We start from the raw sequence: 27803 nt of genomic DNA on the forward strand, positions 1-27803 counted from the left end.
GGAGGAGCCTAATATGCATTATCATAATGTTCACAATTTCACAGTATTATTCCAACCTCATAGCTTGGAAATATATATATAAAACACAGAGAAATCTATTTTTTGACTGCACTGCCCCTTTAAGATGTGCATGGGATGTATGTAAGACAGTCTTTTTCCAGTGACTAGGTTATATGTTCAAGGTTCAGTCAAATATATCTATTTTTTACTTACAGTATTTGGCTTGTGGCTGTCATGGAGGGTGAGAGTGGGCTGGAAATGACACACAGCATACCATTGAGAGTTACCCAAGGGCAAACACACACAAACACACACACCTTATGAAGAGTGTCCAACGGTATGTGTGTGTACGCATGTGTGCGTGCGTGAGTGCATGTGTTTGCGTTTTCACGTGCACGCCTGCGTGTGTGTGAAAGTGCAGTATGTAAATGAGAAAAAGAGAGAGCACTGTGAATGTTTACTTGTGCATGCAGTCAACACAGCAGTCAACACAGCGGTCAACACAGCGGTCAACACAGCAGTCAACACAGCAGTCAACACATCAGTCAACACAGCAGTCAACACTAACCTAGAACATTCTGAGAGAAGAGAAAGAGTAGACACTTCAGGGCACTGAAACCCCCCATCCAGACCTCCCATCATAGCCATTTGTTTTCTAATTACAAACAAAAGCTCAAATCCTGTTCATTAACTGGGCTTAATCAAGCAGCGATACGATGCAGTCCTTTTTCACTTGTAGCCAAAACCCTCTCCAAAGGAGCTGCCTCCTCTTTCCCTTCTTTCATCTCCTCCCTCGCTCTCCGGGTTCTATCACTCTGCTCGGTCTTCTCCTTTTCTCTTTTTTTCTTATTTGAATCTTCTATCAGACAAAAGATGGTATACTCAGCTCTATCATTTATTGATCATATAAATTTGTTTGTGTTTGTGTTTTTCACTGAGGCCGACATGACAGGAGACTAGACAGGAGTCTGTTAAACAAGACACAAAGAGGGAGCAAAGAAATCAATTACAAAACATCGTCTCCTTATGATTGATTTCTTTAGTTCAATCTGACTTTCTAAATTTTTTACTAACTACAGTATCTCTGTTAGAGAAAGCCAACTGTATATTTTTATTATATGGTCAGCCCTTATGGTGAGCTCTTTTATTGAGGACCCCTAGAGAATCCCTCCGTAGGTGATTGCAACATCAATATCTGTCACGCCCTGACCTGAGAGAGAGGGTTTGTTTCTCTATGTGGTTAGGTCAGGGTGTGGGGTGGGGATTCTATGTTTTTGTATTTCTTTGTGTTGGGCCGAGTATGGTTCCTAACCAGAGGCAGCTGTCTATCGTTGTCTCTGATTAGGAACCATACTTAGGCAGCCTGTTTATCCTTTGGGTTTTGTGGGTAGTTGCTTTCTGTTTAGTTGTAAGTACCTGACAGAACAGTCGGCTGTCATTTTTGTTTATTTGTAAAGTGTTCATTTTTGCATTAAACTACAAGATGAACATATTCCACGCTGCACCTTGGTCCACTCATTTTGACGCCTGTGACAATATCAGTGGAATAGTGACATTTTTAGGGAGGAAGGAGAATGTCTCTGGAAGGTGAAATGTCTCTCTTCTTCTCTATCTTTATTCTTCTTTTTTCTCTCTTATTCACACCATATTAATGAATCTGGCATCTATCTCACATGAACTGGGTCATTTCTTGATTTCTTGTTTAGATTTTTGATTATTTGTGTATTTGTATTGTATTTGCTAGACATTCAACTACCCTGTTGGAACTGGTAACCTAAGACATTCCACTGTCCTGTTGGGGCTGGTAACCTAAGACATTCCACTGTCCTGTTGGAGCTGGTAACATAAGACATTCTACTGCACTGTTGGAGCAGGTAACATAAGACATTCTACTACACTGTTGGAGCTGGTAACATAAGACATTCTACTACACTGTTGGAGCAGGTAACATAAGACATTCTACTACACTGTTGGCCAGTAACATAAGACATTCTACTACACTGTTGGAGCAGGTAACATAAGACATTCTACTGTCCTGTTGGAGCTAGTAACATAAGACATTCTACTACACTGTTGGAGCAGGTAACATAAGACATTCTACTGTCCTGTTGGAGCTAGTAACATAAGACATTCTACTGCCCTGCTGGAGCTGGTAACATAAGACATTCTACAGCCCTGTTGGAGCTAGTAACATAAGACATTCTACTGCTCTGTTGGAGCTAGTAACACAAGACATTCTACTGCCCTGTTGGAGCTGGTAACATAAGACATTCTACTGCCCTGTTGGAGCTGGTAACATAAGACATTCTAGTGCCCTGTTGGAGCTAGTAACATAAGACATTCTACTGCCCTGTTGGAGCTGGTAACATAAGACATTCATCTACACTGTTGGAGCTGGTAACATAAGACATTCTACTGCCCTGTTGGAGCTGGTAACATAAGACATTGAACTACACTGTTGGAGCTGGTAACATAAGACATTCTACTGCCCTGTTGGAGCTGGTAACATAAGACATTCAACTACACTGTTGGAGCTAGTAACATAAGACATTCTACTGCCCTGTTGGAGCTGGTAACATAAGACATTCTACTGCCCTGTTGGAGCTAGTAACATAAGACATACTACTGCCCTGTTGGAGCTGGTAACATAAGACATTCAACTACGCTGTTGGAGCTGGTAACATAAGACATTCTACTGCCCTGTTGGAGCTAGTAACATAAGACATTCTACTGCCCTGTTGGAGCTAGTAACATAAGACATTCTACTGCTCTGTTGGAGCTAGTAACACAAGACATTCTACTGCCCTGTTGGAGCTGGTAACATAAGACATTCTACTGCCCTGTTGGAGCTGGTAACATAAGACATTCTACTGCCCTGTTGGAGCTGGTAACATAAGCATGTCGCTGTACCTGCTATAACACCTGCAAATGTGTGGAAACTTTGATTTGATTTAATCAATAATGTAAATACATAATGATTTTCACCTGTTGTATTCTGATAGTGAGAACAGCCTTCGTCCTGTGGTTCTCTACCCTCTACTCTACACTACTGATATCATAGTACATTTTACTCTAATTTAAGAAAATTTTACTATGCTACAAATAACATTTGGTCCCAGTCTAAAAATAGTCAAATGTACTCTGCCAACAGAGTTATTTTTTCAGAGTTGCATATGCTCAATTTAGTGTTGATATTTAACTCTGCGTCATTGTTTTTCACTCTGTACAGTATTAATTGAAAATAACACTCTCTGCAGTGTTGTTCAGTATTCCAGAGGTAATTATTTTGAGTCATTTTTACTCTCACAATATAATAGCAATAGTTAATTCAACTCTAATTGGAGTCAAATTCAACACTTTTCTGGGGTTTATATGGTCCCATTTGAGATTTAAGGGTGTAAAGCCTAATTTACATAAACTACCGTTCAAAAGTTTTAGGGTAACTGAGAAATGTCCTAGTTTTTGAAAGGAAATCAAAACATTTTGTCCATTAAAATAAAATAGATCAGGAATACAGTGTAGACATTGGTAATGTTGTAAATGACTGTCACGTCCTGACCAGTAAAGGGGTCATTTGTAATTGTAGTATGGTCAGGGCGTGGCAGGGGGTGTTTGTTTTGTGTGTTTTTTTTTTGGTTTTTGGTTCTAGTTTTCTATTTCCTTGTTTCCTTTTCTATGTGTGGTCAGGTATGGCTTCCAATCAGAGGCAGGTGTCTTTCGTTGTCTCTGATTGGAAGCCATACTTAGGCAGCCTGTTTTTTCCTGTGTTTTTGTGGGTGGTTGTTTTCTGTATAGCCTGTGTGCCTTATGGAACTGTTTCGTCGTCTGTTTATTTTGTTTTGAGTGTTCTTTCAAAATAAAGAGGAAAGATGAGCACTATATCCGCTGCATTTTGGTCACCGTTCATCAACGCTTATGACAGAACCACCCACCAAAGAAGGACCAAGCAGCGGAAGAAGGAGCAGCAAGAGAAGTATTTGGAGTCATGGACGTGGGAGGAGATCCTCGATGGCAAGGGTCCATGGAGCCAGGCTGGGGAGTACCAGCGATCGAAGGAAGAGCTGGAGGAAGCAAAGAGGGAACGACGGAGGTACGAGGCGTTGTATCCTCCTATTCAGGAGGTGAAGAGGCAGCCCCCCAAAAAATATTTGGGGGGGCATAAGGGGAGTTTTGCTAGGTCAGGGGGGAACCCTGACCTAACTTCCCGGGCACTTCGAAGGGAGCCGTGGAGCAAACCGGAGCCGAGAAAGGAGTCGAGCGCCGAGCTTGACGCGAGATTCCGGAAGGAGGTACTGGTGGAGAGGGCACGACTGAGCAGGCGTGCAGAGGGGCGAGCGATGCATTAAGGGATGATGCGCGCTATCTCGCCCATCCGCACGCACAGTCCGGTTGGTACGGGCTCCGCAGCGTTGCCGTGCTAGAGTTGGCACTCAGCCAGGAAGGAGTGTGCCTGCTCAGCGCATCTGGCCGCCAGTGCGTCTCCTCGGCCCAGCTTAGCCTGCTCCCCGCACTAGCCCGAAGGTATGTGGTACTAGCCTGGCCCCTCCTATGCCAATCCCATGTAGCAGACCTCCTGTGCGTCACCAGAGCCCAGTACGTCCTGTTCCTACTCCCTGCACTAGCCTGAAGGTGTGTGTGACTAGCCTGGCGCCTCCTATGCCAGCCCCACGAAGTAGACCTCCAGCGACGCCCCTCAGCCAGGAGCCTCCAGCGACGTTCCCCAGCCTGGAGCCTCCAGCGACGCTCCTCAGCCCGGAGCCTCCAGCGACGCTCCTCAGCCCGGAGCCTCCAGCGACGCTCCCCAGTCAGGGCCTCCAGCGACGCTCCTCAGCCCGGAGCCTCCAGCGACGCTCCCCAATCAGGAGCCTCCAGCGACGCTCCCCAGTCAGGAGCCTCCAGCGACGCTCCCCAGTCAGGAGCCTCCAGCGACGCTCCTCAGCCTGGAGCCTCCAGTGACGCTCCTCAGCCCGGAGCCTCCAGCGACACTCCTCTGCCAGGAGCCTCCAGCGACGCTCCCCAGCCTGGAGCCTCCAGCGACGCTCCCCAGTCAGGAGCCTCCAGCGACGCTCCCCAGTCAGGAGCCTCCAGCGACGCTCCCCAGTCAGGAGCCTCCAGCGACGCTCCCCAGCCTGGAGCCTCCAGCGATGCCTCTCAGCCCGGGGCCTCCAGCGACGCTCCCCAGTCAGGGGCCTCCAGCAACGCCTCTCAGCCAGGGGCCTCCAGCGACGCCTCTCAGCCCGGGGCCTCCAGCGACACCTCTCAGCCCGGGGGCCTCCAGCGACGCCTCTCAGCCCAGAGTCTTCGGAACGGCAGCTACGCCCAGAGCCAGAGCCACCTCCGTAGTGTGAGGAAGCCATACTTAGGCAGCCTGTTTTTTCCTGTGTTTTTGTGGGTGGTTGTTTTCTGTATAGCCTGTGTGCCTTATGGAACTGTTTCGTCGTCTGTTTATTTTGTTTTGAGTGTTCTTTCAAAATAAAGAGGAAAGATGAGCACTATACCCGCTGCGCCTTGGTCTGTCCCTTTCGACGCCTGTGACAATGACTATTGTAGCTGGAAACGACTGATTTTGTAATGGAATATCTATATAGGCGTACAGAGGCCCATTATCAGCAACCATCACCCCTGTGTTCCAATGGCATGTTGTGTTTGCTAATCCAAGTTTATCATTTTAAAAGGCTAATTGATCATTAAAAAACCCTTTTGCAATTATGTTAGCACAGCTGAAAACTGTTGTCCTGATTAAAGAAGCAATAAAACTGGCCCTCTTTAGACTAATTGAGTATCTGGAGCATCAGCATCTGTGGGTTCGATTACAGGCTCAAAATGGCTAGAAACAAAGAACTTTCTTCTGAAACTCGTCAGTCTATTCTTATTCTGAGAAATGAAGGCTATTCCATGCAAGCAATTGCCAAGAAACTGAAGATCTCGTACAATGCGGTGTACTACTCCCTTCACAGAAGAGCGCAAACTGGCTCTAACCAGAATAGAAAGAGGAGTGGGAGGCCCCGGTGCACAACTGAGCAAGAGGACAAGTACATTAGTGTGTCTAGTTTAAGAAACAGACGCCTCACAAGTCCTCAACTGGCAGCTTCATTAAATAGTACCCGCAAAACACCAGTCTCAATGTCAACAGTGAAGAGGCGACTCCGGGATGCTTCTAGGCAGAGTTGCAAAGAAAAAGCCATATCTCAGACTGGCCAATAAAAATAAAAGATTAAGATGGGCAAAAGAACACAGACACTGGACAGAGGAACTCTGCCTGGAAGGCCAGTATCCCGGAGTCGCCTCTTCACGGTTGACGTTGAGATTGGTGTTTTGCGGGTACTATTTATTGACGCTGCCAGGTGAAGCAGGGTGGAGTGCTGTTGTTAGAGACTACCTACATCATGTAAACAGGAACAGCCCTCTCAGTAACAGTTGCAATAAATCCAACCACTTACAGATTAGTTTAGTTTAGTTTAGGAAAATGTATGTTACATCATTGTGTAGCATAAGATCAAAAACAATCAATGTACATGCAAAAACACAGATATTGAAACAAACAGTTCTATATAAAAAATCAACAGCGCATGCTGGGAAATATGACAAAGATACCCCTCTGACAACTCTGGATACTCCATTGTTTTAACTTCCTGTCTCTGGTTACTCTTAATGGATTTAAAAGTACTGCCCCAATCAACTCCAGTTATCAACACTAACTACAGGGAGCGTATCACTCTGTTGAGGGTTAAGATAACTCCAGTAGAGTAAATGTAACGATTTTTCTTTACTCTGTGATTTCAACTCTCCTTGATTTATTGTGTACCATGATCCATTCAATCCTCTCCTCAGTTTATATATTAATTGTCTGTCCAACTAAAGTAACACAACCAATTGACTAAGTAATCAACCAATCCCTCTATCAACCTGTCACTATCAACCACAAACTATGGTTAACTGGGAAGACCAATCAATCACAAAGTCAAAAAGTCAAGCTGTATCTTGTACAGGAGTCAGACAGCACTTGTGGGTTCAGAAGAGCAACGATCTCCAGTGGGGATCACCGTTTGTTAATCCCTAATTAACTTTTAGCCTGTTGAATGAATCACGTCACAGAGGGACCAATCATTGTCGTATGATTAATGAACAATACCAGGGCTTTGTTTGTCTCATCTCTCTTTTCTCTTTTTATTTCTCCTCTGTGTTCCCTGCGCAGTTCCCTTCTTTTAGAGAGTGTGTTACGCTTCCTGGCTTTGAACTTAAGAACCTAATAGGAAGAACATTCACAGGGAGTTCAGGACAAAATCAGAGATTAGGAGAAAAGTCTGTCTTCTGAGGTTCCCCTTTTCTGTTTCATCCTCTCTTAACAAAGATGAAGAGTCTCTCTGCAGAGGGAATAGCATATGAAGCTCTAATGCTCTCGGATTTATCCTGCCCACATTCTCATAAAGATCATATACTTCTGCAGAATGATTAGGGGGAAAAAAAGAGTGTGAAAAGTCTCTTTAATGAACAATAACAATGTATTCCCCAGGCTTTGGGAAGGAGGGATGAATAGGGGGCTGTGTGGAGGGAGAGTTAGAGTTAAGCTAAGCTGTTTCTCTTCAACTCTCTATCATTACACCTACTACTATTATCCTCATAACACTCATTCTAGGAGAATTTCCATATGCAATATGAAAGGGTGCAAATTAAGTATCCTCAGGTCCCTTTTCATCTATTATTTTATTTTTTCATTTTTCTCACTTGCACATGGAAATGAAAAATCGAAGATTTCATGGAAGACAGGAGAATATTGCCAATGGAACTCATGCATTTTTAATATGTCTGGTGATTAGAGCGCTAATACGAATCGAAAGATAAAAAGCGATGGATAAAGCATTTTGATTGACCCTGCAACCACATAATTGTCTCTCCACATTCCCCTCTCTCTCTCCATCTCTTTCTTTCTTCAGCTCTTCATCCCTCCATCCCTCTCTCTCAGAGCTGACAGTTGATGGAGCTATAATGGCTGTTTCACAGTGCTTTCTCTTCTAACTGAATCCATTAGTGTGTAATTAACATGCTGCTGTGGTCACACAGAGGGAGAGGCTGGGCCAGAGAGCGGAGGGGATGGTATGGGCCAGGGCCTGAGCCAGGGAGGGTATGGGCCAGGGAGGGGCGGGGCTGGGCTAGGGAGGGGAAGGGGCATGGCCAGGGAGGGGAAGTGCTGGGCCAGGGAGGGGAGGGGAGGGTATGGGCCAGGGAGGGGAGGGACTTGGCCAGAAAGGGGAGGGGAGGGTATGGGCCAAGGAGGGGAGGGACTGGGCCAGAAAGGGGAGGGCAGGGTATGGGCCAGAGAGGGGAAGGGGCTGGGCCAGGGAGGGGAAGGACTGGTCCAGAAAGGGGAGGGGAGGGTATGGGCCAGGGAGGGGAAGGGGCTGGGCCACGGAGGGTAGGGTATGGGCCAGGGAGGGGAAGGACTGGGCCAGAAAGGGGAGGGGAGGGTATGGGCCAGGGAGGGGAAGGACTGGGCCAGAAAGGGGAGGGGAGGGTATGGGCCAGGGAGGGGAAGGACTGGGCCAGAAAGGGGAGGGGAGGGTATGGGCCAGGGAGGGGAAGGGGCTTGGCCAGGGAGGGGAAGGACTGGTCCAGAAAGGGGAGGGGAGGGTATGGGCCAGGGAGGGGAAGGACTGGTCAAGAAAGGGGAGGGGAGGGTATGGGCCAGGGAGGGGAAGGACTGGTCCAGAAAGGGGAGGGGAGGGTATGGGCCAGGGAGGGTAAGGGGCTGGGCCACGGAGGGTAGGGTATGGGCCAGGGAGGGGAAGGACTGGGCCAGGGAGGGGAAGGACTGGGCCAGAGAGGAGAAGGACTGGGCCAGGGAGTGTAAGGACTGGGCCAGGGAGGGGAAGGACTGGGCCAGAGAGGAGAAGGACTAGGCCAGGGAGGGGAAGGGAAGGACTGGGCCAGGGAGGGGAGGGGAGGGTATGGGCCAAAGAGGGGAAGGACTAGGCCACGGAGGGGAAGGACTGGACCAGGGAGGGAAGGATATAGGCCAGGGAGGGGAAGGACTGGGCCAGGGAGTAGGGGGTATGGGCCAGGGAGGAAAGGACTGGGCCAGGGAGGGTAGGGTATGGGCCAGGGAGGGGAAGGACTGGGCCAGGGATGGGAAGGACTGGGCCAGGGAGGGGAAGGACTGGGCCAGGGAGGGGAAGGACTGGGCCAGGGAGGGGAAGGACTGGGCCCCTCCCGTCCTTGGCCCATACCCGCCCCTCCCTGGCCCAGTCCTTCCCCTCCCTGGCCTATACCCTCCCCTCCCTGGTCCAGTCCTTCCCCTCCCTGGCCCAGTCCTTCCCCTCCCTGGCCCATACCCTACCCTCCCTGGCCTAGTCCTTCTCCTCTCTGGCCCAGTCCTTCCCCTCCCTGGCCTATACCCTCCCCTCCCTGGTCCAGTCCTTCCCCTCCCTGGCCTAGTCCTTCTCCTCCCTGGCCCAGTCCTTCCCCTCCCTGGCCTATACCCTCCCCTCCCTGGTCCAGTCCTTCCCCTCCCTGGCCTAGTCCTTCTCCTCTCTGGCCCAGTCCTTCCCCTCCCTGGCCCAGTCCTTACACTCCCCTCCCAGCTCTGCGAGGGCAAGTAAAATGGTCAGAGTGAGCTGTTCTCTCATTTGTAACTGGAAGTAACTAGCAAGCTAGCCAATGTTAGGCTGTTAAATTGGGTGCTTGACTGCTGTTGTTAGGTCAGAACGCTCGGATCAACCCTGCTTCTCGGCCAGAGTGTCCAGTGTCCGCTCTGAATGCTCCGAGAGTGAAATGCTCTGAATTTATGAACGGCCAATCTGACAACGCTGTGAGTTTACGAACACCCAGAGCACACTCTGGCACTCCAGATTACATTTTTACGAACACACCCGTAGTATAAACCAGCCAATCTTTGTTTTTTTAGTACATACAGTGGGAGAAAAAAGTATTTGATCCCCTGCTGATTTTGTACGTTTGCCCACTTACAAAGAAATGACCAGTCTATAATTTGAATGGTAGGTTTATATGAACTGTGAGAGACAGAATAACAACAAAAAAATCCAGAAAAACGCATGTCAAAAATGTTAGAAATTGATTTTCATTTTAATGAGGGAAATAAGTATTTGACCACTTGTCACGTCCTGACCAGTATAAGGTTAATTGGTATTGTAGTTTGGTCAGGACGTGGCAGAGGACGTGGTCCGGGGTGGTGTGTTTTGTTGAAGGGGCATTTGGTTTAAGTATTCCGGGGTTATTGGGCACTGTTTGGTTTTCAGGTATTCTATGATTTTGTCTAGTATGTCTGTTTCTATGTTTGGTTAATTGGGGTTGGGACTCTCAGTTGAAGGCAGGTGTTGTCTATCTGCCTTTGATTGAGAGTCCCATATATGAGGGTGTGTTTGTGTTTGTTATTTGTGGGTGATTGTTCTGTGTTAGCCTTGTGCCTTGCAGACTGTCAGTGAATCGTTCGTTTTCTTGTTTGTTGTTTTGTATTCGTTTTGAAGTGAATAAATGTTCAAAATGAACAATCACATACCTGCTGTGTTTGGTCCTCCATTTCCAACGACAAGCGTGACAGAATCACCCACCAACTATGGACCAAGCAGCAGAAGAAGGAGCAGAGGGACTTCGAGTTGGACTGGCGGGAGAAGTGGACCTGGGAGGAAGTACTGGACGGGGCCGGACCTTGGCACCAGGCTGGGGATTATCGCCGCCCGCAGTGGGAAATTGAGGCAGCCAAGGCAGAGAGGCGGAGGTACGAGGCCATGTACGCGCTGAGGGTGAAGCACGAGAGGCACCCCCAAGAAATGTTTTTGGGGGGGCACACGGGTAGTTTGGCTAGGCATAGGAAGAGCCGGAAGCCAGCTACCCGTGGTTATATGGAGGAGCGTATGGGGTGGAGAGCGCCATGTTTCGCTGAGGAGCGCACTATCTCACCCATACGCACGCACAGTCCGGTGCGCGTTGTTCCAGCCCCTCGCAGGTGCCGTGCTAGAGCGGGCATCCAGCCTGGTAGGAGGATGCCTGCGCAGCGCATCTGGTCGCCGGTACGCCTCCGAGGACCAGGCTACCCAACTCCCGCTCTACGCACGGCTACCATCAGGCCCCTGCACAGCCCAGTCTGCCCTGTACCAGCACCCCGCTCGTACAGGGCTACTAGTTCCATCCAGCCAAGACGGGTTGTGCAGGAGGTAAGATCAAGACCGACTGTGCGCCTCCATAGCCCTGGGTTTCCAGCTCCTGTCTCTCGTGCGGACCCGGAAGTGCGTCAACCCAGTCCGACTCGTCCTGTTCCCGCTCCCCGCACTAGCCTTCAAGTGCGTAAACCCAGCCACGCCAGTCAACAGTCACCGGAGCTGCCCGCCAGTCAACAGTCGTCAGAGCTGCCCGCCAGTCAACAGTCGTCAGAGCTGCCCGCCAGTCAACAGTCGTCATCAGAGCTGCCCGCCAGTCAACAGTCGTCATCAGAGCTGCCCGCCAGTCAACCGTCGTCATCAGAGCTGCCCGTCAGTCAACAGTCGTCATCAGAGCTGCCCGCCAGTCAACAGTCGTCATCAGAGCTGCCCGCCAGTCAACAGTCGTCATCAGAGCTGCCCGCCAGTCAACAGTCGTCATCAGAGCTGCCCGCCAGTCAACAGTCGTCATCAGAGCTGCCCGCCAGTCAACAGTCGTCATCAGAGCTGCCCGCCAGTCAACAGTCGTCATCAGAGCTGCCCGCCAGTCAACAGTCGTCGGAGCTGCCCGCCAGTCAACAGTCGTCGGAGCTGCCCGCGAGTCAACAGTCGTCGGAGCTGCCCGCCAGTCAACAGTCGCCGGAGTGGCCAGACTGCGCTGAACTGCCGGAGTGGCCAGACTGCCCTGAACTGCCGGAGTGGCCAGACTGCCCTGAACTGCCGGAGTGGCCAGACTGCCCTGAACTGCCGGAGTGGCCAGACTGCGCTGAACTGCCGGAGTGGCCAGACTGCGCTGAACTGCCGGAGTGGCCAGACTGCCCTGAACTGCCGGAGTGGCCAGACTGCCCTGAACTGCCGGAGTGGCCAGACTGCCCCGACTGTCCCGAGTTGCCAGACTGCCCCGACAGCCTGGAACGGCCTGAGCCGGAGCCACCTCCAGAGATAGGTGGGTTGGGGAGGGGAGGTGTAGCACAGTGCCGTCGTTGACGGCAGCCACCCTCCCTTCCCTCCCTTTAGTAAGGGGGAATTTTTCTTTTTGGTGTTGCTTGGGGTTATTTTTGTTAAGGTGCTTCCGGGGTTAGCACCTTTAAGGGGGGGGGTACTGTCACGTCCTGACCAGTATAAGGTTAATTGGTATTGTAGTTTGGTCAGGACGTGGCAGAGGGTATTCGTTTTATGTGGTCCGGGGTGGTGTGTTTTGTTGAAGGGGCATTTGGTTTAAGTATTCCGGGGGTTTTGGGCACTGTTTGGTTTTCAGGTATTCTATGATTTTGTCTAGTATGTCTGTTTCTATGTTTGGTTAATTGGGGTTGGGACTCTCAGTTGAAGGCAGGTGTTGTCTATCTGCCTTTGATTGAGAGTCCCATATATGAGGGTGTGTTTGTGTTTGTTATTTGTGGGTGATTGTTCTGTGTTAGCCTTGTGCCTTGCAGACTGTCAGTGAATCGTTTGTTTTCTTGTTTGTTGTTTTGTATTCGTTTTGAAGTGAATAAATGTTCAAAATGAACAATCACATACCTGCTGCGTATTGGTCTACCTTTTCCGACGACGATTTCGCAATATCGTCAGAAGACGAAGAAATCCCTGACACCCCTCTGCAAAACATGACTTAGTACTTGGTGGCAAAACCCTTGTTGGCAATCACAGAGGTCAGATGTTTCTTGTGGTTGGCCACCAGGTTTGCACACATCTCAGGAGGGATTTTGTCCCACTCCTCTTTGCAGATCTTCTCCAAGGCTGACGTTTGGCAACTCGAACCTTCATGTCCCTCCACAGATTTTCTATGGGATTAAGGTCTGGAGACTGGCTAGGCCACTCCAGGACCTTAATGTGCTTCTTCTTGAGCCACTCCTTTGTTGCCTTGGCCGTGTATTTTGGGTCATTGCCATGCTGGAATACCCATCCACGACCCATTTTCAATGCCCTGGCTGAGGGAAGGAGGTTCTCACCCAAGATTTGACAGTACATGGCCCCGTCAAATGCCAGAAGTTGTCCTGTCCCCTTAGCAGAAAAACACCCCCAAAGCATAATGTTTCCACCTCCATGTTTGACGGTGGAGATGGTGTTCTTGGGGTCATAGGCAGCATTCCTCCTCCTCCAAACACGGCGAGTTGAGTTGATGCCAAAGAGCTCCATTTTGGTCTCATCTGACCACAACACTTTCACCAGTTGTCCTCTGAATCATTCAGATGTTCATTGGCAAACTTCAGACGGGCATGTATATGTATTCTTGAGCAGGGGGACCTTGCGGGCGCTGCAGGATTTCAGTCCTTCACGGCGTAGTGTGTTACCAATTGTTTTCTTGGTGGCTATGGTCCCAGTTGCCTTGAGATCATTGACAAGATCCTTCCGTGTAGTTCTGGGCTGATTCCTCACCGTTCTCATGCTCATTGCAACTCCACGAGGTGAGAACTTGCATGGAGCCCCAGGCCGAGGGATATTGACAGTTCTTTTGTGTTTCTTCCATTCGCGAATAATCGCACAAAATGTTGTCACCTTCTCACCAAGCTGCTTGGCGATGGTCTTGTAGCCCATTCCAGCCTTGTGTAGGTCTACAATCTTGTCCCTGACATCCTTGGAGAGCTCTTTGGTCTGGGCCATGGTGGAGAGTTTGGAATCTGATTGATTGATTTTTTCTGTGGACATGTGTCTCTTATACAGGTAACAAGCTGCGGTTAGGAGCACTCCCTTTAAGAGTGTGCTCCTAATCTCAGCTCATTACCTGTATAAAAGACACCTGGGAGCCAGAAATCTTTCTGATTGAGAGGGGGTCAAATACTTATTTCCCTCATTAAAATGCGAATCAATTTATAACATTTTTGACATGCGTTTTTCTTGATATTTTTGTTGTTATTCTGTCTCTCACTGTTCAAATAAACCTACCATTGAAATTATAGACTGATCATTTCTTTGTCTGTGGGCAAACATACAAAATCAGCAGGGGATCAAATACTTTTTTCCCCCACTGTAGCCTCACATGTCAACCCTTAAAAAGATGGGTGGGGCTAAAGCTTAAAAGGGTGTGAATGATGCTGAATGGGTGTAGACAAAGAAAAGTCAATCACCACCTTCCGGAGACACCTGAAACCCCACCTCTTCAAGGAATACCTGGGATAGGATAAAGTAATCCTTCTAACCCCCCCTTAAAAGATTTAGATGCACTATTGTAAAGTGGTTGTTCCACTGGATATTATAAGGTGAATGCACCAATTTGTAAGTCGCTCTGGATAAGAGCGTCTGCTAAATGACTTAAATGTAAATGTAAATGTAAAAGCTCTCCAGTAGGTACCAAAACATTCAAGGGCCATTTTCTCAAAATGACTTGCCCATTTCCCATTGTTCCTCAACTGTACTCTATGACATACCATTTTCTAGCTCTGAGTCTCTACTTTTATCCAATGTAAAAAACACAATTTCAAATTTTGCTACATAACTCCGAATCGAGCTGGTCGGTCACATATGAGAAATTGTGACTAAAAGGCACAAAGACCCTAGGATACTGACTATCTCTCTTCTCCAAATGGCTGATAATGGCATCATAATCTCTATTTTAAGATGACCTTTCAGCACACAGTGAAGGATTGTCTTTGTAAAAATCATCCTGGGTGTGTGTGTTTGTGTGTGTGCATGTGTGTATGTGTACGCGCGTGTACTGGCGTGCATACATGTTGTGTGTGTGTCCATGTGTGCATGTGAAGAGAAGTGTGTGTTGGATCGTATAAAGCTTTATCCCTGGCCTCCTCGGCTCCAGCTCTCGTGTTGAGAGGAGAGGATTTGTTTTCTATACGAGCAGCCTTGCTGAAGGACATGGTCAGTGGGACTCTTGACGAAAGAGAAAACCGCCTTGGAGTTTATCGTTATCGTGCCGGCATAATCTCTGTCCGTCCTGAGTATTCCAGACAGAATAACAGCCCAGGGCCCAGGGAATGAGAAGCTCGCTAGCTCCTCAGAACAACTAAACTATTTCAGCCCAGACAACAAAGACAGTTTAACACAGCCACTGTACACGCCTAATCTGCCACGGCCACAACAACCTCCCGCAGTCCCACTGCTCTCACACAGACACACAGCAGGATAAGGTATGTGTGTGTGTATGTGCTTGTGTGCATGTTTGCGTGTATGTGCATAGCGTGTGTGTGTGTGTGTCTCTCAAGACCAGTGCCCTCTCGTCATCTCGCCGCTCTCCTAGAAGCACATAAGGGCCATCTGTGCATTTAAGAGTCTGGAGTCCATTTAAAGTATTGAAACTGCTTTAAGGTCTTCAGTACAGCCATAACCCCAGTCCTCCAGGAGCCCATAAGGGACACCATACCAGCCAGGAGGTCTCTTAATGCACCCAGCAGATGACAAGCACGCACACTTCTCACACACCACACAGTAACTCAATCTCTCTCTCTCCTCCTCTCGGGACCAGGGGAGAAGATGTCGAAAATCTCATTAAAAAATAAAGTCTACCACCTGCTTGCTCTCCTATCCTACAGGATGTCTTTCTAATGACCGGGTAGGGGGAAGCCTCACAGGCACTGGTGGATTCCTCACCTCCACGGTGGCAATGGACCCCTGCCCTGCTCCCTGACACACACACACGCACACACACACACACACACACACACACACACACACACACACACACACACACACACACACACACACACACACACACACACACACACACACACACACACTACCCAAGCTCAACCATATTCCACCAACAACAAAAAAAAACACCCATATGCTTAACTCATCGCAGCACACATCTTTACGAGCCTCACTGGAAAATCTACATTCATCTTCTGTAACTCCTCACACATACATCACAGCTGAAGTTACATGTTTAGTACATTTGTGTCGACTGGAGATTCCAAACGTCTCCCCAAGGGAGCATTAACCTTTGACCTGACTGAGTATTAACCAGGACTGCAGTACTTCTGCAGTGTCCATCACCGCTCAACTCCAACATTCAACAAAATGTAATGTCAGTCCTCATCATTAACGACCAAGGATAACTTATGTGCCTGCAAAGCTGAGCTGTCCACAAATAGCTAAAACAGTTGGGGTGAGAGACACTGAATTTACTCCACAACGTTAAACACATAAATTCTCATAATACTGTAACTAACAGATTTGAAACGTGGCAGGATGAGACAGATGTGGAGGAAGTCTGTGAAACATGAGAGATATACTGTTATTTATTTAACAAGGCAAGTCAGTTAAGAACAAATTGTTATTTTCAATGATGGCCTAGGAACAGTGGGTTAGCTGCCTTGTTCAGGGGCAGAATAACAGCTTTTGACCATGTCAGCTCAGGGATTTCATCTTGCAACCTTTCAGTTACTAGCCCAACACTCTAACCACTAGGCTACCCTGCCGCCCCGACATGACAAGAGAAAGATTGACATCAACAGTCAGAGGTGACAGAGAGAGAATGAGAGAACGTGAGAGAAAGAGAGAGAACAAGAAGAAAAGGGAGAATAAATCAGATAAAGAATTTGAGGGAGAGAGAGAAAAAGAGCAAGAGACAAAGGAAGCTACAGAACAAAGATTCCCACCTAGTCTGAATGCAGTGAGGTGGTCTCTAATCGACAATAGAACCACCAAGGCCTGTGGTTGTGCTGTGTATAGATTTGGGGTTTAAGATGTGTAAACAGGAAATCAAAACCATGTTAATTCGGTTTGAGAGAGAGGAAAGAAAAGAGAACCATCCCTACCTCTGGTAGCTCAGGGAAGGAAGTTAAAAAACACATATTTTATTTCAGACTCCTGAAAGTCTGTTTTCCAAAGCACACTTAAAGCGATACTTCGGGATTTTGGCAATGAGGCCCTGTATCTACTTCCCCAGAGTCAGAAGAAATTGTGGATGAAGGGCCTCATTGCTAACTATACATTCTGTCCCTACACAGCCAAAAACAGTGACTCACCAAAAAGGGGTGTGTTTGGCTTAAGTTCAGTGAACCATTGAATGTAGCACTAGAAAAAGTTACTTTTGTCCTAAATGTATTTTTGATGTGTGGTGTAGAGCCAGGATACTATAGAGATACATGATTTATTGCAGGTGACAACATTGGTCTGTGTTTGTATGGCTTGGATTCTACCCTCTGCATACACTGTCATGAATGCAGTGGTATGCTCTATCTACTTTGGGTATGGTAAGTGAATCAACAGTTGGTTGCAATAGAGGAAATTCTGGAAAACTGGTTTCAAAACTAATATGAATATCAATGGTTAAATATAAACTGGTAACTGTACTCACACTACAGCAGAATCACACAAGCAGTCCTTCTAGGTGATAATCTATAGGTGTGTTACATGACTACAGAGCTCCGCCTCAGAGATACAAGGAAGCCCTTCTCCAGCAAGCCTTTCGGACCGAAGCGAGAAAGACTCGTCACCGGGGGGTTTCCGAATGCAACCTGACAGGGAATTTAGGAGCTATTACCCTGGAAAAACTGCAGCTCAAATCAATTTGTTTCATTCTGAATGCTAAAGCCCTCACTGCCAGGTCTCCCAGCCTCGGAGTGAGTGGGTGGTTTAACCCTGCGGAGGGCAGCGCGGCACCAGAATATTCCACAGATACGAGAGAGCAGGCGGGAGTTAATAGCCGAGTAGGAAGGTGAGAGGGGGAGGGAAAATAGAAACACACACTAAACCAAAACCTGAATGAGATCAGTGTCACTGTTTGCCTATCTGTTGACACCCACAATGCAGCCTTAGGAATGGAGTGTCTCGGGGTCACTGATACAGTGCCTTGCAAAAGTATTCATACCCCTTGGCGTTTTTCCTATTTTGCTACATTACAACCTGTAATTTAAATAGATTTTTATTTGGATTTCATGTAATGGACAAACACAAAATAGTCAAAATTGGTGAAGTGAAATGAAAAAAATAACTTGTTTCAAATAATGAAAAAGATTTTAAACGGAAAAGTGGTGCTGCGACACCACTAAGCAAGGGGCACCCCCAAGCAAGCGGCACCATGAAGACCAAGGAGCTCTCCAAACAGGTCAGAGACAAAGTTGTGGAGAAGTACAGATCAGGGTTGGGTTATAAAAAAGTATCCAAAACTTTGAACATCCCATGGAGCACCATTAAATCCATTATTTAAAAAATGGGAAGAATATGGCACCACAACAAACCTGCCAAGAGAGGGCCGCCCACCAAAACTCACGGACCAGGCAAGGAGGGCATTAATCAGAGAGGCAACAAAGAGACCAAAGATAACCCTGAAGGAGCTGCAAAGCTCCACAGCTGAGATTGGAGTATCTGTCCATAGGACCACTTTAAGCCGTACACTCCACGTTGCTGGGCTTTACGGAAGAGTGGCCAGAAAAAAAGCCATTGCTTAAAGAAAAAAATAAGGAAAACACGCTTGGTGTTCGCCAAGGTACTCTGGTCGGATGAGACTAAAATGTAGCTTTTCGGCAATCAAGGAAAACGCTATGTCTGGTGCAAACCCAACACCTCTCATCACCCCGAGAATACCATCCCCACAGTGAAGCATGATGGTGGCAGCATCATGCTGTGGGGATGTTTTTCATCAGCAGGGACTGGGAAACTGGTCAGAATTGAAGGAATGATGGATGGCGCTAAATACAGGGAAATTCTTGAGGGAAACCTGTTTCAGTCTTCCAGAGATTTGAGACTGGGACAGAGATTCCCCTTCCAGTAGGACAATGACCCCAAGCACACTGCTAAAGCAACACTCAAGTGGTTTAAGGGGAAACATTTAAATGTCTTGGAATGGCCTAGTCAAAGTCCAGACCTCAATCCAATTGAGAATCTGTGGTATGATTTAAAGATCGCTGTACACCTGCGGAACCCATCCAACTTGAAGTTGCTGGAGCAGTTTTGCCTTGAAGAATGGGCAAAAATCCCAGTGGCCAGATGTGCCAAGCTTATAGAGACATACCCCAAGAGACTTGCAGGTGTAATTACTGAAAAAGGTGGCTCTACAAAGTATTGACTTTGGGGGGTGAATAATTATGCACGCTCAAGTTTTCAGTTTTTTTGTCTTATTTCTTGTTTGTTTCAGGATAAAAAATATTTTGCATCTTCAAAGTGGTAGGCATGTTGTGTAAATCAAATGATACAACCCCCCCAAAAATCTATTTTAATTCCAGGTTGTAAGGCAACAAAAAAGGAAAAATGCCAAGGGGGGTGAATACTTTTGCAAGCCACTGTACACTATGGAATGAACACGCAATGTGTGAGTGCATGTGTGTGGGCGCTGCATGTTTGCCTGGCTGCCTACACACATGCATGTGTTTGTGTCTGGTAGTGTACTGCACTACCAGACACAAACTGTGTGCCTGTGTGTTTGTCTGCACACTCCTGACCTCAATCCCAGGACATCTCTCCTGGTTTGGGCACCCTTGTAGCTCCTTCCCCCTGAGGTAGCCTGGAGGATAACTGAGCGTGCCTATCTGTAAAGGCCTAGAGGTTGAGTCTGGCCAAGTCAGAACAGGATCATGTCCTCCAACACATTTGTTAGGCCTTTCTTTTGTTAGGCCTTTACCCACTGGGCACATATGTCAATTCAACATCTATACAATGTTGGTTCAACGTAATTTCATTGAAATGATGTGGAAACAATGTTGATTCAACCAGTGTGTGCCCAGTGGGTACTCTAGGTGATGGGGTACTGGGCCTGATTCAAACAACTGGTCAATTCAGTGAGAGTTTGTATTCCATTGGGATTGTTATAAAAAAAAAGAATGGCGGGCATTTGAGGCCAGAATAGTGAAGTGCACACACACACATACAGACACATACACACTCATTCACACACCCATGTATTACTGACACTGCCCAAAACCACCACCAACCCAAACAAAGGACCAGGCCCATTGGGCTGAAACCACATGACATGGCTCTCATTAGCAGTAATAGAATCAGCACAGGGACATGTAGGAGGAGGTTACACCACCTAGCTCTGTTTGTCCGGTTCAATCTGGCCTGGACCCACTATAGCCCCCCACACTGGGGCTGAATAAGCAGACAGAATACTTCATGCTCAAAACACAAGGAGATCACTCTGCAGAGAGCATTAAATATCAGACATACTGTAACTAAACCATTTAACACAACAAGGCTGTGACTGATGCAGATTTTAAGTGAAGTTGGTTCCTGGATCCTAGGTGATGAAATCTCTGTGTTGGTCTGTGGGAACAGGCGTGTTTGTCAATCAGACAGTGTTGTAGCCCCAGCTGATGTAAACCATGTGTGGCGGTGTTCTGACTCTAAGGGTCTGTGTCTCTATGATAAAGAACATGTCATATCTGAGAGCCCTGTAATGAGGCCCAGTCACAGCAGGGAATCTGGGCCCCCTCAACTGAACTCCTGACAGTCCCCCTCAACAGGGGGTGAGGACCCCCTCTAACCTTTCACCCCTCTGATCTTATCTCCTCAGCACCCCAACATTACAATGACTGCTCAACCTTTGACCCCCAGCTTGAAGCTTGAAGAAGCCTCTAAGCTACAATAGTCATAATTTAACTCCCTAATGCTCCTCCATGGTAATCTTTCCTAGAGTCAAGTACCTAGCACCTAGTCCCCTGCAACCTTCCCCTGCACCATGCCGATAACCATCTGCTCATCTTCCCTATGCCTACTATGATAAACCCAACCCCCCTCCCTGTCCATCTCCCCCTGACCCTTTACCCTTCTCCCCCTGTGCCTCTCAAGGCCCTGAAACCCCTGTCACGTCCCAGGCCCTGGTTCTGTCTCTCCCATTATGCCTGCCCTCATCTGTGTGTGTGTGTGTGTGTGTGTGTGTGTGTGTGTGTGTGTGTGTGTGTGTGTGTGTGTGTGTGTGTGTGTGTGTGTGTGTGTGTGTGTGTGTGTGTCATTACTCTTTGCCCTGCCTGACAGTTCTGGGTTAAACAATGTTATTATTAAAGTCTTTCCAGAGAAGCTTCCTGTGACACCCTTACCAAAGGTAAATCCACCGGCCGAGCCCTGTAAATCACACTGTGTGTGTATACATATATGTGGGTGTGTATACGTGTGTGTGCGTGTGTGTTTCCACTGTAGCTGTGTGGTCAGACACCCATATGACGGTGTGTCTGTAGTCTCCATTAGCTATGACCTGAAGGAAGCGGAGATGTGACTCCTACAGGGGCCTTTAAAATAACACAGAGGAACAGACAAGCCATAAACGTCAGATAAGTAAAACCATAACTGCCTCTACGCTCTCTTGTAATGGATTCCAGGGTTTATATGGATTATATGTCTGTTTCGGTGGGGGAAACCAGTCTGGGGTTATTTTAACTGCCGATTTTAAACATCTCTGTCAAACAAGAGAAAATGGAGACAGGATTTAGAAGTGGCTGATCTTTCTAGCATACATGTACTTCTGGGATTTCATATATCTCTTTCTCATTGCCTTTTGCAGATGTGAGCTTAGAAAGGTGTAACAGACAGACTTACTAACTAGTGCAAACTGGCAGATACGGCCTGTGTACCAGTGATGGCAGGTTGGAGTTGTACGGCCTGTGTACCAGTGATGGCAGGTTGGAGTTGTACGGCCTGTGTACCAGTGATGGCAGGTTGGAGTTGTACGGCCTGTGTACCAGTGATGGCAGGTTGGAGTTGTACGGCCTGTGTACCAGTGATAGCAGGTTGGAGTTGTACGGCCTGTGTACCAGTGATGGCAGGTTGGAGTTGTACGGCCTGTGTACCAGTGATGGCAGGTTGGAGTTGTACGGCCTGTGTACCAGTGATGGCAGGTTGGAGTTGTACGGCCTGTGTACCAGTGATGGCAGGTTGGAGTTGTACGGCCTGTGTACCAGTGATGGCAGGTTGGAGTTGTACGGCCTGTGTACCAGTGATGGCAGGTTGGAGTTGTACGGCCTGTGTACCAGTGATGGCAGGTTGGAGTTGTACGGCCTGTGTACCAGTGATGGCAGGTTGGAGTTGTACGGCCTGTGTACCAGTGATGGCAGGTTGGAATTGTTCAGCCTGTATACCAGTGATGGCAGGTTGGAGTTGTACGGCCTGTGTACCAGTGATGGCTGGCTCAGTGATTGTTTGTGATTGTGTTGACACCCCCTGCTGGCCTGATGACTTCACTGCTGCATACTGAACGTGTTCACAAGCAGCTCTCGCACTCGCTGTCTCAGCCAGGACTCTATGTAGCCAATACTGGACTAAATTCAGAGACCCCTTATCTACCTCACTCCCACTGTGATCACCAGCTAAAACACACTTAATAAATACCCACACTTAATAAATGCATGGACACAAACACATCGACTCACTCCCATAACACACTCACATAACACTGTTATAACACCATTGAGAGTTATTCCTCTGCCAGAAAACTGTCCAAATACCTTGAATGATAACTAAACTACACAGAACAGTATAAATCATGACACAATATTCCCTCATCGCACCAATGAAAAAAATACATCTGTATAATTCCATCTGACATGAAAATGATATCTACTTAATGATGTCTAAAGTATCACAGTGCATGATGATATCTACTTAATGATGTCTGAAGGATCACAGTGCATGATGATATCTACTTAATGATGTCTAAAGTATCACAGTGCATGATGATACCTACTTAATGATGTCTAAAGTATCACAGTGCATGATGATATCTACTTAATGATGTCTAAAGTATCACAGTGCATGATGATACCTACTTAATGATGTCTGAAGGATCACAGTGCATGATGATATCTACTTAATGATGTCTAAAGTATCACAGTGCATGATGATACCTACTTAATGATGTCTGACGGATCACAGTGCATGATGATACCTACTTAATGATGTCTGAAGGATCACAGTGCATGATGATATATACTTAATGATGTCTGAAGGATCACAGTGCATGTCAGAGACTGGATCCAGCTGTGACTCTAACAGGCCTGTAAGAGTAAAAGTTAACAGTGCAGCTGTCTAAGATACAGCAGACCGACCCACAAAAGAGCTATAGTGTGGCCCCCAGCACAACAATGCAGCTTAGTGGTGCTACGAGGTAAAACCATTGGGATCAATAGAAGATTCTAATTAGCCTATATTGGCAGGAGCCCTGCGAGATTAGACACAGGATGTCGATTCGATTTCCTGCACTATCGGCTATTCAAACTAAGTTGATTCACAGAGTAATTGCTAAAATGGCTAAAAGTCAAGACAAACATGGTGGTGGTTGTGGTGGTGGTGGTGATGGTGGTGGTAGTGGTGGTGGTGATGGTGGTGGTATTGGTGGTGGTGATGGTGATGCTGATGGTGGTGGTGGTGATGGGGGTGGTGGTGATGGTGGTGGTGATGGTGTTAGAGGTGGTGATGGTGTTAGAGGTGGTGGTGATGGTGGTGGTGGTTTTAGAGGTGGTGATGGTGATGGTGTTAGAGGTGGTGATGGTGGTGGTGGTGGTGTTAGAGAAGGTGGTGGTGCTGATGATGGTGTTGGAGAAGGTGGTGGTGATGGTGATGGTGTTAAGAGGTGGTGATGGTGATGGTGTTAGAGGTGGTGGTGATGGTGATGGTGGATGATGCACATCACCAACATGATCATCTGCATTAAATGTACCGACAAAAGTGAGCTATAGGGGGTATGGTGATTGAACGTTCAAAAGTAAACACTACAGCAGTGAAAATGTGATATTTGTGTCAATTCATTGACAGACAACCAGAGAAGAACAAGAGAAGATTAAAGGTGTTTTCATTTGCTAAAGCAGTGTTGAGCCCAGCATTGCAAAAGTGATACACTGACATACACTGACCCTGCAGCTCCAAAGAATAACATCTCCACTAAGCACACTATAGCCTTCTGCAGCGGATCCTGTGTGTGCGTGTGTGTGTGTTTGTGTGCGGGCGTGTGGGTGTGCGTATGCGCGTGTGTGTGCCCATATGCGTGCAATGCATGTGAATGTATTTTTATAAATATTGAAATAATGTAATAATGTGTGTAACAACGTAATCAACCTCAAATAAAAAGCAATTAAAATCCCTGAACATCTGCACACACACACTCCACCACTGCAAGCCTTGATGGAGGGAGCCATGCTCTGTCTCGGAAAGTGAGTCGACCTCACGAGGCACCACAAGAAACGAAGCAAACGCCATTACCCAGATTTCCTTTCACTGTCATGGGGAGCAGCTCATGGGGAGCGGCTCGAGCAGCTCGTGCGCTCGCCTTCCGCTCTCTCCTCTGAAAGAGAGAAGTGAAAAGTTAAAGAACTTACCTTGAAGTATGCTCCGGCCTTGCAGTACATCCCTTGAAATAAGCACGGAGTAAAAACTTTGTGAGAAGCCAGGTCTGCAGGGGGCTTTGGACGCGAGCTTTCCATTAGTCCCCTGGGAGAGGAAAAGAGAATACATTGTTGGTGAGACATCTAGAAACATGGAATCCATTGATTCAGTGGCTTCTCTGACCCTGAAAGCTGAAGGAAAGTGCTTCTGCCTTGGCAGCAGCTATACAGGAGAGATAGAGAGATTACCATGGCTCCCCTTCCACCACTGGGCTTGTGAATGTGATCTATCTGCTGCCGGGGCATTCAGGTGAAATAAATACACAGTTGTATGGCAGTGAATATCAAGACAACATAATACTTTTCAAATAATCAGGAGAGAACGAGGCTTGTTTGACCTAACACTCTCCCCATTGTTCATTCCAGTCTGGAAATAGGACAGGGGGAACAGACAACAGATATGGGCACTCAAGGGATTTGGAGTGTGTGGACGACACGGATGCACACACGCACCGGCACACACACACACACACACACACACACACACACACACACACACACACACACACACACACACACACACACACACACACACACACACACACACACACACACACACCTAATTACCACAACAAAGGTATTCCCTTGGTGGCTGCAGAGCTGATCCACCCTGCTCCAGATCTCCCTCCACCACCATCAAGGGGTCTGTCTATATACTGGGACTATGAGCCCTATTCAATCCAAATCAGGGATCAGTTTTGATTAACAACTTCATAGACAAATTCCAATGCAGCATTAAAGCAAGTTGGATTGAATGTGCAGCTGAGTATTTTTGTTACACATTATAAATGTGCTTTTGATGAATTAAACACTAATTCAACATACATTTGTCCAATAAATGAAAGTTGTTTTTATTTATCCCGTAGTACCAGCAGGTGTAGTTTGGTAGGGTCCTCACTACAGGGGGCAGTGGAGGTATCTACTGGAAGCAGGTGGAGGCTTATCTGATCTGAATTTTCTCTCCACTAACTGGGAATGACACTCAAGCTGCCAGAGGGCACAGAGAATTTAATGAGGGCTCATTGTGTGGGATAAATGATGCTGCCTCCACACGCACACAGACGACACACACACACCAGTTGAGTGTGTGTGAGTGTGATGTGCGTGTGTCATACACGTTAGTTACAGTGGAAAGCTTTAGCTCCATTTAAATAACTTTAGAGCTGTACTATGGTGATATCCATACCACACATCTGTCACTCTTGGTAGCCTAATGACGATGATAATTCAAGCGTACCATGGAAATGCCAATGCATCTATCGTTATCCAACAATGCGGAATCCAGGCGACCCTAGATCACGCCGCTGGGCTAGAGGAGGCAGACTGCATGTTATGTGTGGGGAAGACAAACCCGACTGCGCCCTACTATACGCCGGCAACACCAAGCAAGTTTGGAACACCAAAACGGTCCCTCTTACTGGATTGCGGAGAATGTAATTAGTTATTGACGTATAGCAAATTAAACATTCGCCTTTTTATACTTTAAGGCTATATTTGGAGCTGGACATAGGACATAAGTAAAATATTTGTTTCAATGAAGTTGGCTCATATAACAAACGAGTTAAGGTTAGGAAATTCCTTAAACAAAAGCTGAATATTCCTAATAGCCTAAGTAGCTAACTAGTTGCATTAGCGAGTGACATTTGTGAGGTGTGGAGGTAACGTTAGACTAATAGCTTAGTTAAAATAAGGAAATAAAAAAGACAGCATGTCGCACCATTATCACTCGCTCAATGAATACCAAGGAAATGAAAAAGAGAATACACAGCCCATTTAAGGGTATCTAGCGCACGGCATCAATTCAGTCAGAATTTGATTGAGGGGTAAAGCGGCCGTGAGAATATTCATAAATAATTTCCTCCAGCCTACGCTATACACTATACACTATGTGTGCTAGGCTAATACGACATGCTTTGAGACCAGGTTGAGTGTTGTGTGAGAAAACGAAAGACAGTTCTCCTTCACAATGGCAGGTCTTGTTGAGGAATAATACTAAATATAAAGGCTGACGTTGCGCTTCGAAAAGAAAGCACTTGTGTTGGAGAACAAGTCAGTCGAAATAGAATAAACAACAAGTTCAGGATCAACCCAAAACATTTTAACTGTCTCTAAAAACGTGCGCTCTGTAACACCGTGAGCAGCATAGGAGCGCAACACTTCCATAATGTTACAGTAAAATGGGAAATCTCACCCAAAACGTGGCCAGTTGTAAGGCTGCTGTCAGCATGAGAATGGAGACAGTTTTCATCGTTGCAAGCAAGCGGAGGCTGCTTGAGCTGGAAAAGGCTAAAAGGCTCGTATTTCTTCTCTGGTAATTGTATAATTTCCCCGCGGTGTGATAGCTGGTTTGTTCCCCCTGTGCTCCGCACTTCCAGTGGTAAGCTCTTCAGAAGTAGAAAGCCCGTCCCTACTTCCCTCGCTCTCTCATCTGCAGGTGAAGAGCGTTGCTCAGCTCAGCACCAAAGAGCAAAGGCATCGAAGCCAGCGTCACTCCAACCCCTCCTTTCGCCCGGCGCCGGAGAATCCCACTTAAAGATACACAGTGGAGTGGCAGTTAAATCAAGCTACCTGATTCCCTGGCTTCCGCTATTGCCCTAACGTTGGATGAGAGTTCCCCTAATTACCGTAAAGGGGACACACAAGTGATTTTCGTAGCAGGTTAGGAGAGCATGTTCGCTAACCTTAACCATTTTCCAAAATGTTTTCCTCAGTTTCCTAACCTGCTACGTGCTACGTGAATTCTCCTAACCTGCTGCGTAAATTCTAACCTGAAAGTCACTTCGGTAGCGAAGTGGCGTGAACTTAGTTTCCGCCTGTAAAGGGTGAGGTAAGCTTTTCATATTTATTATTCCAATGCTAGACTATATCGCCATTCTCCACTTGCATCATGTGTGTGTGTGTGTGTGTGTGTGTGTGTGTGTGTGTGTGTGTGTGTGTGTGTGTGTGTGTGTGTGTGTGTGTGTGTGTGTGTGATATGTAATAAATAGGTAATTACGGTAATAATATAAAATGTTGAGACTCTAACAAACCATCACAGTTAACCATATTCATTGTAATTGTAATGGTACAGATATCATATCATGCACTGTGTCCACTAATGTTCGTGTGTATTGGTGTTCTCAACATTCTCCTAATGTGGCAGCTACCATAAAATGCCTTAGTTAGCCACTTAGGTCTGTGGGCCACTAACCACGGGGACGTTGAGCTCTCTCTGATTGACAGCTCTCTCTCCATATCGGAAAGGTGCAGGGCTGTGAGCCAATGGGTTAATCCCATCAAAAGCAGAATAAGTGTGTTAACCAAGCCTGCTCATTTCCCTCCTGACAAGCAGGCGTTTTGCCACCTCTCCCTCTCATCTAAATCCTCTGGTTCTGGGGATGAGCTATGACAC

General features: G+C 47.1%; 1 protein-coding gene across 1 annotated transcript in view; it reads right to left on the reverse strand.

Annotated features, from left to right (window-relative positions):
- The window catches only part of LOC106566735 (cadherin-4), a 512548-nt gene extending 485625 nt beyond the window's left edge, over positions 1–26923 (reverse strand). Inside the window, exons 1-2 of the mRNA XM_014135075.2 lie at positions 26604–26923; positions 24347–24458 (exon numbers count right to left, since the gene is read on the reverse strand). Of these exons, the coding sequence (XP_013990550.1) occupies positions 24347–24458; positions 26604–26660 (169 nt within the window). The 5' untranslated portion in view covers positions 26661–26923. The remainder of the gene's footprint in view (positions 1–24346; positions 24459–26603) is intronic.
- Between the last annotated feature and the right edge of the window lie 880 nt (positions 26924–27803).

This window comes from Salmo salar, chromosome ssa13, assembly GCF_905237065.1.
Source record: "Salmo salar chromosome ssa13, Ssal_v3.1, whole genome shotgun sequence".
In the NCBI taxonomy this organism is placed as follows: Eukaryota; Metazoa; Chordata; class Actinopteri; order Salmoniformes; family Salmonidae; genus Salmo; species Salmo salar.